The sequence below is a fragment of the Schistocerca americana genome, chromosome 7, assembly GCF_021461395.2.
Source record: "Schistocerca americana isolate TAMUIC-IGC-003095 chromosome 7, iqSchAmer2.1, whole genome shotgun sequence".
Classification (NCBI taxonomy): Eukaryota; Metazoa; Arthropoda; class Insecta; order Orthoptera; family Acrididae; genus Schistocerca; species Schistocerca americana.
The window spans coordinates 541,433,155-541,445,692 of NC_060125.1; the positions used below are offsets into that span (position 1 = coordinate 541,433,155).

Here is a 12,538-nt window from a genome sequence, read left to right on the forward strand (position 1 = left end):
AAGACATTTTGGTCTTACGTCAAAGCGTAGGTGGATCAAAACAAAATATCCAGACACTCTGTGACCAAAATGGTACTGAAACAGAGGATGACAGACTAAAGGCTGAAATATCAAAGGTCTTTTTCACAGAGGAAGACTGCAGTGTAGTTCCTTCTCTAGATTGTCGCACAGATGACGAAATGGTAGATATCGAAATAGATGACAGAGGGATAGAAAAACAATTAAAATCGCTCAAAAGAGGAAAGCCCGCTGGACCTGATGGGATACCAGTTCGATTTTACACAGAGTACGCGAAGGAACTTGCCCCCTTCTTGCAGCGGTGTACCGTAGGTCTCTTGAAGAACGTAGCGTTCCAAAAGATTAGAAAAGGGCACAGGTCATCCCCGTTTTCAAGAAGGAATGTCGAACAGATCTGCAGAACTATAGACCTAAATCTCTAACGTCGATAAGTTGTAGAATTTTGGAACACCTATTATGTTAGAGTATAATGACTTTTCTGGAGACTAGAAATCTACTCTGTAGGAATCAACATGGGTTTCGAGAAACACGATCGTGTGAAACCCAGCTCATGCTATTCGTTCACGAGACTCAGAGGGCCATAGAAACAGGTTCCCAGGTAGATGCCATGTTTCTTGACTTCCGCAAGGCATTTTATACAGTTCCCCACAGTCATTTAATGAACAAAGTAAGAGCATATGGACTATCAGACCAATTGTGTGATTGGATTGAAGAGTTCCTATATAACAGAACGCAGCATATCATTCTCAATGGAGAGAAATCTTCCGAAGTAAGAGTGATTTTAGATGTGCCGTAGGGGAGTGTCATAGGACCGTTGCTTTTCACAATATATATAAGTGACCTTGTGGATAACATCAGAAGTTCACTGAGGCTTTTTGCAGATGATGCTGTAGTATATTGAGAGGTTGTAACAATGGAAAATTGTACTGAAATGCAGGAGGATCTGCAACGAATTGACGCTTGGTGCAAGGAATGGCAATTGAATCTCAATGTAGGCAAGTGTAATGCGCTGCGAATACATAAAAAGAAAGATCCTTTATCATTTAGCTACAATATAGCAGGTCAGCAACTGGAAGCAGTTAATTCCATAAATTATCTGGGAGTAGGCATTAGGAGTGATTTAAAATGGAATGACCATGTAAAATTAATCGTCGGTAAAGCCGATGCCAGACTGAGATTCATTGAAAGAATCCTAAGGAAATGCAGTCCGAAAACAAAGGAAGTAGGTTATAGTACACTTGTTCGCCCACTGCTTGAGTACTGCCCAGCAGTGTGGGATCTGTACCAGATAGGGTTGATAAGAGATAGTTAAGATCCAATGAAGAGCAGCGCACTTCGTTACAGGATCATTTAGTAATTGCAAAAGTGTTACAGAAATGATAGATGGACTCCAGTGGAAGACTCTGCAAGAGAGACGTTCAGTAGCTCAGTACGGGCTTTTGTTGAAGTTTCGAGAACATACCTTCACCGAGGAGTCAAGCAGTATATTGCTCCCTCCTACGTATATCTCATGAAGAGACCGCGAGGATAAAATCAGAGAGATTAGAGCCTACACAGAGGCGTGCTGACAATCTTTCTTTCCACGAACAATATGAGACTGGAATAGAAGGGAGAACCGATAGAGGTATGCAAGGTGCCCTCCACCACACACAGTCAGGTGTTTTGCGGAGTATGGATGTAGGTGGAGATGCAGATGTAGGTGGAGTCAGCCTAAGCAAATACTGCTCACCATGTCTTTCATGCTGCTGTGAATCGTAAACGTGGCTATAGTGGGGTGCCGTGCATGCCCCAGTAGCACAGATGGCTGTATCACAGATGCAGTCACATCAAATAAGTGTCTGTGGAGAGGACAGACAGACCTATAATTCCAGTAGAGGGGCAGTAGGCTTTACAGTAGTTGTAGGGGCAATGGTGTGGGTGATTGGCCAATCTGATGTTGTAACATTAACCAAGGAGAATATACAGCTGTTATATTTACTGAGCATATAACAGCTCTCTTGTATGGTTTCATGAAAAAAGAAAACAGATCTGGCATTCTATGGGTCAGAGTGTGGAATGCACGTCCCTTAATTTTGAGGGCAGATTACAAAACTAGAAAAGGAAGAGGTGGTTTTAATGTTTGTTTGAGATGGAGCACAAGCTGGGGTGGGGGAAGGTTGTAAAAGATAATTGACCATGCACTTTCAAAGAGAGAATCCCAGCAATGGCCTTGGGTGATTTAAGGAAATCATAAGAATCTAAGTCTAGGTAGGGACTTGAACTGCCATCTTCCTGAATAAAGAGTCAAATGCCTTACCAAATTCGGACAGAGAAATGGATTGGTTGAAATTAGGTACAGCAGAAGTTAGCAAAGGGGCTGCATCTAGAAATGAACTTTCCTGCAGACAGAATGGGACAGGGCTATATGAGCTGAGTGGGATAAAGCCGAACCGGTGAATGTCAACTGCTGTTTGTTTATGTGGTTGATTCAGTTTGCAAATGTTGAGCATTGTTATAGTTACTATCGAAATCCATAGATTCAGACTACCAGAGTGGAAATAAACGACTAACAGAAATAACAGGTAATAAAGATTATGTACTATCTTCTCGGTGTATCCAAGAAAGTGAAATTCTTACAGAAAATTTTTGGCCAGCTCGGTACACTAGACAGGGCGAGTTGTAGTCCCCGGCTAGCAGCCACTTAAGTTCCATTCTGGGAGTAGTGCGGAAAATGTATTGTACGAACACGTAATAACACCTAACTGGAGAATAATTGCCGGATAACTAAACCGGTGATTGTAGCAGGGTTAGTAAAGTTAACCAAGAATGGGTTTTGACAGTGGTAGGAATAGTTACAGAATTAGTGATGACAAGATTGTTTGTTAGAACGAGGAAGGAGAAGAAACGGGGACATCACACAAATTATGGAAGAATATGATGATTCCGAATGTACACAAAAATTTCATTCTACTACTTTTCGGTCTCGGGTGTGAGAAACTGGAGCGTATGAATGAAATGTGAAACTATTTCCTAACATAAAGCTTTTTGATTGTAGTAGACCTGATAGGTATTTCATATTGGTACTTCATGAATTATATTCTCGTACTATAAAAAGGATCATTATTGCCAAAACAGTCTGGCTTATTTGGTGTGTGCTACAATTGCTGCAATATTGGAAAGGCCTGTTTTGTTTAGTCCAGCATGCAGGGACAAAATTGACGTAATCACATCGAGTCTTGGATACTATTTGTATTAACAGCTTTTTCAGTATTAGACAACAACATTTCGATTTTTCATGTAGCAAAGTGTTTGATGAACTTTGAGGTAATAGATTCTTTCGCAGAAAGGAAAGCGCGCCATGTAAAGCTGCAGCAATATTAGAGAGAAAATTGCTAGGATCTAGGGATTGAAGAAATGTTCGCTGTCTTGCCTGTCTCTTGCCTTTAATGGTTTTAGGTAACCTATATTTAATTTGATGTCACATAGAAGAGCAAGTTACTAGCTAATAGGCAATGAAGAGTCCAGATTTTCTGAAGAGTTCTTGTTCTCCCGGTTACAAATAATCCCATCAAGTACTAATTGCCCCCCCCCCCCCCCCCCCCCCTCTCTCTCTCTCTCTCTCTCTCTCTCTCTCTCTCTCTCTCTCTCTCTCTCTCTCTCTCTTTAAGGGGAGGGGGGGGGCGGCGAATGTCAAACTGGCCAACTGGGAGCAGGAGAGGCACTACAGGACATTTTAATTTCCACTGTCCCGAGATACTTTGATGGCATCCATTGCAAAATATACACGTTTGAGTTCCACAGAGCGAAATACAGTGACGCGCTGTATAAGAATGTGGTTTGAAGAGGCGTGGCACTGCACTTCGGCACACTAAAGACCAAATAACATGTCTTACATTTCCTCGAAGATACATGTTTTATGTATCACACTCTTCAGAAAGATGTGCGCTACAAAATGAACTTATTTTTGAAAAGTCTTATTATTATTATTAAAAGTTCTGGTGCACAGAGCAGTCTGAGTTGAAGGGGGGGGGGGGGGGGGGTTAGTCTCTACATGATCCATGTTTACGTCTAGTGATTTTTCTGTTTCCTCTTTGTTTAATCTTCCAATGTTTGTTTTTGTTACAAATGAATAGAGAATAATCTCTGTAAGTGCAGTACTAATACAGGTCAGTTCTGTGTAACTTTTCAATACATTGTCACAGAACAGTTTGGCGACAGTGCTGTTTGTCACTGCTGGGTTAGTGGTTATTCTTAATATTTTTATGTCCCTGAAAACACACGTTATTGAAGCAAATATTGCACTAGTGATAATTTTGAACTGCTATATCAGATGCTCACATAAAATTTCACTTTAAAACATTTTGTCTGTTCTGAGAAAGAAGTCAGTGTTTCCTATTCACACTTGGTCTCACATAAAAATGTGATGAGCGGAATTTGTGTGGGGTGTCTCAATCCACACAGTATAAAAACGAAATTATAAATATTTGCAAAAACACTAGATAAAATGCATCTGACTTCTCTTAGGAGAGAACCTAGAGCTGTATGTACATGCGATAGTTATTCTCATCTTATCTTCACAGTCCATATGCAAAGAGGTTGCAGTTATTCCCAGAGTAATCATTTAAAACCAGTTCTTGAAACTAGGTTAATAGACTTTCTCGGGATAGTTTACGTCTATGTTAAAGAGTCTTCCAGTTCAGTTCCTTCAGTATCCCTGAGAGATTCACCGATGGAGTAAACAAACCTGTGACCATTCGTGCTGCTGTTCTCTTGTAAACATTCAATATCCCCTGTTAGACCTATATGGCATGGGTCCCACCCACTTGACCAACATTCTAGAATGGGTCACACGAGTGATTTGTAAGCAATCTCCTTTGTAGATTGATTGCACTTCCCCAGTATTCTACAAATAAACAGATGTCTACCACCTGCTTTACTTATGACTGAACCTAACTGATCATTCCATTTCACGTCCCTAAAAAATGTTACATCCAGCTATTTGTATGAGTTGGCAGATTCCAGCAGTTACTCACTGCTGTTATAGTCATAGGATACTAGATTTTTTAATTGTGTGAAGTGCAAAGTTTTACATTTTTGAATATTTAAACAAGTTGCCAATCTCTGTACCACTGAAATCTTATCAGTATATGACTGAATATTTATGCAGCAGCTTTCAGATAGTGTTTCATTATAGATAACAGCGTAATCTGCAAAAGGCCTAATTTTACTATTAATATTGTCTGCAAGGTCATAAATATGCAGCATGGACAGCAAGGGTCCCAACAAGCTTCCCTGGAGCATACTTGAAGTTACGCCTACATCTGGCGATGACTCTCCATCCAAGATAACGTGCTGTGTCCTCCATACCAAAAAGCCTCAATCCAGTCACGAATTTCATTTTGATAACCCGCGGTATCGTACTTTTGACAATAAACATAGGTGTAGTACCAAGTTGAATGCTTTTCGGAAATCAAGAAACACTGCATCTACCTGATTGCCGTTATCCTACACTTTCAGTATGTCATATGAGAAAAGTGCAAGTTGGGTTTCACACGATCGACGTTTTCGAAATCCATGCTGGTTGGCATTAAGAAGGTGACTGTGTTCAAGATATCACATTTTATTTGAGCTCAGAATATATTTTGAGATTTTACAACAAATCGATGTTGAGGATATTGGACAGTAATTTTGTGGATCGCTTCTACTACCCTTCTTGTAGACGGGTTTGACCTGTGTTGTTTTTTGTTAGAGGGTACTGTATCAACACATTCAGTTCACAATACTTTTCGTTTTAAATACAGTCCATGACTACACTAATGGATGGGGATTAAGCAGTGCAGTAGTAAGTTTCGACATTATTACTTGCATTTACTCTCAGGTCTGATAATGTGTGTGTGTGTGTGTGTGTGTGTGTGTGTGTGTGTGTGTGTGTGTGTGTGTGTGTTTTTTTTTTTTTTTTTAACTGCTATGAATTTGTGAGAGACAATTCCATTTTCCATCCTGGGTGTTACTCAGTCATTGTCATTTATACTATTATCAGCTGATTTCAGCTGTTTGCCATTTTTACTCCTACACTTGTAAATTTACACAATTGGCCTTTGTGGGGCTGTACAAATGTGCATCTGTCATTTTAAAACGTAATCAATGTCAAAGAAAACATGAGCAAGAACAACAGTTTTTCCCCTCATTGCTTTGAAATAACATTATTGCCATAGTGGAATATGTATGTAACCTTAAGAATTAATAATATATCACCAAGAACATTACTCTGTGTGGATCCAACACTGCCAGTTTACTGTAAACAGCTGTTGAAAGATTTACCAGCAAAAAGTCACCACTGGACAGCTGATTGCACTTACCAATATGTGCTGGGTAAATGGTGTCTCGCTATTATGTATATTTCATGGGTGTGTGTAAAATTTTGTTCCATCTCTTAAATTATATCTAATTGATCTCCAAAGTGTTCCAGTAAATTTTGTACAAAGACATTAGATAAAAATTAACTTCTTTAACTCTGAACTAACAAGACTTGGCTTCTTTGTCTCTGGAGTTGAAAAAAAGTCTGAGCTGCTACCACCCCCCCCCCCCTCCCCTCCCCCTCTTCCCTCAAGTAGTAGAATATCTCTCATCTTTTCTTTTCTGGTTCCAATAATACTATCTAGTTACAGTCTTCCCTTAATGTTCTGATGAGTCATAAAGTAAAGGCAAAGAAGCATATTGTTTAGTGTCAGATCAATGTCTTTGTATGTAATATTTGCCAATATTGAATGATGCTTGGAAATCTCTTAGCATTTCATAAAATTGCCAGCATGATTGTAATGAATGTATGTTCTTTAACTAGTGTTTCTTGCAATAGGCGATAAATGCCAAAGGTGGCCGGTACCTGGAAGCCCAAGTACAAGGAAGTAAGATACAGGCGGAGGAAGGAACTCTTGTAATCTTAGCAGCTGGTGACAGATCTCTCTTTGATGAATGTCAGTCCTGTTTCAAAGCAATGGGCAAAAATTCTTTCTACCTTGGTGAGTATACTACTGGACTTGGTCTTCAGGCTTTGTGTTATTTACTCCTTGAAATAAGAGAAAAGGTTTCATTCCAGTAGTGACTGGTAAAATTACTTAACTGGTACGATAAATGTTTTTTTACATAGTTCCCTTTAATGGAAATGCATTTTCTGCAGTGTGTGGCCAGCTTTGTGATCCCCTCTTGAAAGAAAACTGATGATCATGCCAACAGCAAATCACATATATACTGCTTAACTTCCATTTCAATGTTGGACTGTTTCCACCCAAATACCATCCATCGGGGGCGGGGGAATTGCGTATGTGCATGACATGTAATATAGTGTGGATTGTGAAAAGATTGTTAAATGCTATGATCATATTGTTTTCTGTAACACCTAAGAACTACATTCTCATACCCCTCCTCCCCTGTCCGTGTTTCTACTTATTCGTCACTTGCATATCATAGCAGTGTTCGTTTTTTTATAGAACAATTTACGACCCTTTGACTCCCGTAGCGGTAGATCCCTGTATTTTCTGTTGTACGTACATTAATCCTTCTTCCATAGGTCATGAATTTGGCATTTCATAATGATGTGGAATGTGTCACTTTAAAATAAGTTTTCTTTACACAAAATAATTTAATGTAACATTTTTTTACTGCTTCATATCTAAGAATTCATATGTTGAGTAGGAGGAGTTGTCATTCAGAAATTCTTTTAATTTGCTTTTAAATGTTGGTAGGCTATCTGTCAGACTTTTAATACTATTTGGCAAATGACCAAAGATTTTTGTGGCAGCATAATTCACCCCTTTCTGTGCCAAAGTGAGGTTTAATCCAGAGTAGTGAAGATCATCCATTCTTCTAGTGTTGTAGCTATGTACTTCGCTGGTACTTTTGAATTGGAATGGGTTATTAATGACAAATTTCATAAGTGAATATATATATATATATATTGTGAAGGTACTGTGAATATCCCGAGTTCCTTAAATAAATGTCTGCAAAGTGATCATGGGTGGGCTCCATATATTATTCTGATTACACGTTTTTGTGCAATGAATACTTTCTCCCTTAATGACGAATTGCCCCAAAATATAATGCCATATGAAAGCAGTGAATGAAAATAGGCATAGTAGGCTAATTTACTGAAACGTTTATCACCAAAATTTGCAATAACCCTAATAGCATAAGTAGCTGAACCTAACCGTTTCAGCAGATCATTGATTTGTTTCTTCCAATTCAATTTCTCATTGCTGCACACACCCAGAAATTTTAGTATTCTGCCTTAACTACAGACTTCTGTTCATTCTCTATATTTATCAATGGTGTTATGCCATTTACTGTACAGAATTGTATAAACTGTTTTTTCTCAAAATTTAGTGAGAGTCCATTTGCAGAGAACCGCTTAATAATTTTCTGAAAGACGTCATTTGCAATTTCCTCAGCTGCTGCTTGCTTGTTGGGTGTGATCACTATACTTGTATCATCAGCAAAAAGAACTAGCTTTGCATCTTGATGAGTGTCGAGTGGCAAGTCGTTAATATATTGTTAAGAATGGTAAGGGACCCAAGACAGCCTGTAGGACACTGTTCTTGATATCTCCCCAGTTAAAGGACTCTTTTGCAGGCTATCTGCACTGTTAATTTCAACCTTCTGCATTCTCCCAGTTATTCCGATGCTTCTTCTTTAGTCTTCTTCTTATTTCTTATTTATTCCGGCTTCTTGAGATCCCTTGTGAAGAGACACGATACAACATGTTCAGTAGTGATGTGGGACAAACAATGAAGTTACACAACAGTTAGTAACTTAACTTCTGAAACCCCCAGTTTATTGGCATTTCTGGAAATAAAATCACTGTCATACTCTCATGCGGTCATCAAATTTCATGCAACAGTTTGTATGTGTAATGGGACTTAATACGTCGCAAATCGTTCTAATGAATGAATTAATCTGCATTACAGTGTTGCTAAGCAACATGATCAACAAGGTGATATGTGTCCCAATTAAAACAGAACCTTGATATTTTGAATAAACTTTCAGTTCATTTTTGTCAAAATCAGCACTTGTCTCAAAATTAATTTCCAACTTCGTGCATTAAGTTCAAGCGTGTTTGCAACTATTGTACGCGATTCACTGGACAGCTCGATAATGCACTAGTGTGTAATGTATTTCAGATGAAGCGTGCAGGTTTGTTTTCCCTAATTGGCTAAATGACTCTTTTGTAATAACGTGAAGTGTCTATCTCACGTAAAGTCTAAATGAAACTGGATTTGTCTCCATTCGGGTCAAAATCACAAAATATAAAATTCACTGTGCAGGTCAGTGAACTGTACACATGCACTTTTTAGCACTCTAAGTGATAACTCATCTCAGAGTAAAAGCCGCACATAAATTCACACTTTTTCATGCACACAAAATTCAAAACGCCTTTATATTAAACAGACAGATTTTGGCCTGCAATTACTAAATAACATTTCCCATTCTGAGTAAACTTCAAGGACTTGCATTTCATAATCAATAAAATTTTATCATCTGAAAGAAACTATTAGTTTGCTAAAACTGATTCAGATTACAGTCGAGTGGTGTGTAGACGATGACATCACGAATTGATACTTGCTTGGAATGAACGAAATACCTATACTGAAAAATACTGTCTGTTGAGTAATTTACTGACTTTTATAACAAATTTGCTACCCCTTGCAACACTACACATTGAAGTATGAATTAAACCATTTGTGCACTGTCCCACTCATAGCACAATACTTCTTATCTAGAATAATTTCATGATTCACACGATCAAAAGCCTTGGAGAGATCACAAAATATACCAATGGGTGATGTTCGGTTATTCAATGCATTTTATATTTGAACGGTGAAAGCATATATAGCGTTTTCTATTGAAAAGCCTTTCTGAAAACCAAATTGACATTTTGTTTGTACTTTATTTTTACTAATATCTTATGCTACTCTTGAATATATTACTTTTTCAAGAAATTTGGATAAAGCTGTGAGAAGTGAGATTGGGTGGTAGTTGTTAGCATTAGATCTATCCCCTTTTTCATGCAATGGTTTAACAATAGCTTATTTCAGTCTGTCTGGAAAAATGCCCTGTTTCAGTAAGCTATTGCATATGTGGCTGAGAATCCTACTTATTTGTTGGAACAAGCTTTTAGTACTCTGATGGAAATGCCATTAATTCCATGTGAGCTTTTACTTTTGAGTGAATTTACTATTTTCCTAATTTCAGTAGGAGAGGTGGTTTGAATTTCAATTTTATCAAATTGCGTAGGTACTGCCTCTTCCATATACTGCATTGCATTTTCTAATGAATAGCTGGATCATATTTTCTCTACAACACTTAAAAATTGATTATTAAAAATGTTATCAACTTCTGATTTGTTGTTTACAAACTTTTCGTTGTGTTTGATAGAAATATGGTCTTCCTGTGCTCTCGGTTGCCCTGTTTCCCTTTTAACAATATTCCAACTTGTTTTAATTTTACTATCAGATGTTCTGATCTCAGACATAATGCACATACTTCTGGACTTTAATAACTTTTCTTAATACAGTGCAGTAGTTTTTATGTTGTTTCACTGTTTCAGGATCATTACTCCTAGCTATTAGATAAATTTCTCTTTTTTGTTTACAAGATATTTTTATCCCTTTAGTAAGCCATGGCTTTTTACATGGTTTCTTGCAATTATATTTCACTGTTTTCTAACCGTTTTAAAATATACTCACAAAGGTATCATGAAATAGGTTAAGTTTTAAATTAGCATCATGTTCCCTGTACACCTCACCCCTGTATAACTGTTGCAAGCTTTCCCTAAAATTTTGAATTGTTAAATCGTTAATTGAACGCACTGTTTTGGAGGATGGCTTTGCGTTACTGTATGGAACTAAGGTGTGTTCAAAAAGCCTCTCCGCAGTGCCGTATGATTGTTAGCCCCGCATGCCGTATGATTGTTCGCCTGCCTGGCTTACTTCCCTTCAAGTGGACTCTCCCAACATTCCACTGTTTCGTTATCTCAGCCAGCGTCAGTAGTATCTTTGTTGTGTGTCATTACGTGTTGACGTGAACCTTTAAGTTTAGTTCCTTTGTTCGTTTGTTTCGTTTTTGCCACTGTTAAAATGCTAACCATTGAAGAATGTGTGTTTTTAGTCGAACAAGTGTTCAAAGCTGGTGGTAAATACGCAGTTTCAGTTCATCAAACATTTAATTCAGTTTTCCCGGAGACAACATTCCCACATCACGATACTGTGCGAGATTTTATTAATAAACTTTGAAGTACAGGTTCAGTGACAGATGTTCTGAGAAGTGGTCATCCTACCGTTTTGTCCGAGGATAAACTACTTGATATTTCCGATAAAATGTCCATGAGTCCGAGCAAGTCAGTAAGTAAACTCACCCAGGAAATCAAAGTTAGTGTCGGAACGGCCCACACAGCTGTAAGGAAAAAAATTAGAACTTTTCTCATACAAAGTGACAGTCGTGCAAGAACTAAAAAATACTGATCATGGCTAGAGACTGCATTATTGTCAATTCCTCAAATTTTGTTCAACAAAATGGAAGGGATATTCTTAATGAAACATTTTTCACTGATGAAACGTGGTTTCATGTATCCAGGTACATGAACTCACAAAATTCTCGTATGTGGAGTACTGAAAATCCATTGTGTATTCATGAGGAACCACTTCATTCTGTGAAAATAGGAGTCTGGATTGCAATTTCTAGATGCCGGATTGTGGGTCCCATATTTTTCAGTGAAACAATAAATGCACAATGATACTGCAGTGATATTCTGTACCCATTCTTGTATTAACTGAAATACCGAACAGTTATTTTCAGCAAGATGGTGCAACTGCACATACAGTTCGTGTTTCAATGTCACTGCTTGCTGATGTTTTTGGTGATTGCATAATTTCACAGGGACTTTGGCCTCCATGATCGCCTGACCTAACACCACCTGACTTTTTCTTCTGGGGTGCAAAGAAAGCAACTGTCTATAAAAACCGTCCAAAATCCACCGATAAACTGAAAACTGCAGTATCCACTTTCATTGCTTCTGTTACAGAAGAAATGTTACAGCTTGTGGTTGGAAACATGATTAGATTAAATTGAATTGTGTATTCAACAACAAGGCTGACACTTTCAACATTTAATGTGAAAATATGTAAGTAAAAATGAATATTCAATAAATGAATAACTTGAGTTTCACTGAGTTTCATTTCGGTATATTCACTGCAGCATACGGAACGCGCGGCTAACAATCATACGGCACTGTGGAGAGACTTTTTGAACACCCCGTATGTCATATACTGTAACCAGCTGTGCATCATAATCAGACAGACAATTCTTAACAGGGAAAAGTTTTTATTTGATTAAATTTATCTTTGTCTATGAAAACATTATCAGTGTGCTGCTTTCCTGTGACACCGGAGTAGGAAAATCAATAACTGATGTAAAATTGAAAGAACGAAGAAATTCTTCAAGGTCAAGGTCAAGCTTTCTGTCAGACTCTTTGCTCTGTCTGACCAATAGC

At 38.0% G+C, this 12,538-nt stretch overlaps 1 protein-coding gene across 1 annotated transcript in view; it reads left to right on the top strand.

Annotated features, from left to right (window-relative positions):
- The window catches only part of LOC124622272 (putative oxidoreductase GLYR1 homolog), a 262,085-nt gene that overhangs the window by 236,329 nt on the left and 13,218 nt on the right, over positions 1–12,538 (top strand). Inside the window, exon 10 of the mRNA XM_047147935.1 lies at positions 6,854–7,016. Coding sequence (XP_047003891.1) covers positions 6,854–7,016 — 163 coding nt within the window. The remainder of the gene's footprint in view (positions 1–6,853; positions 7,017–12,538) is intronic.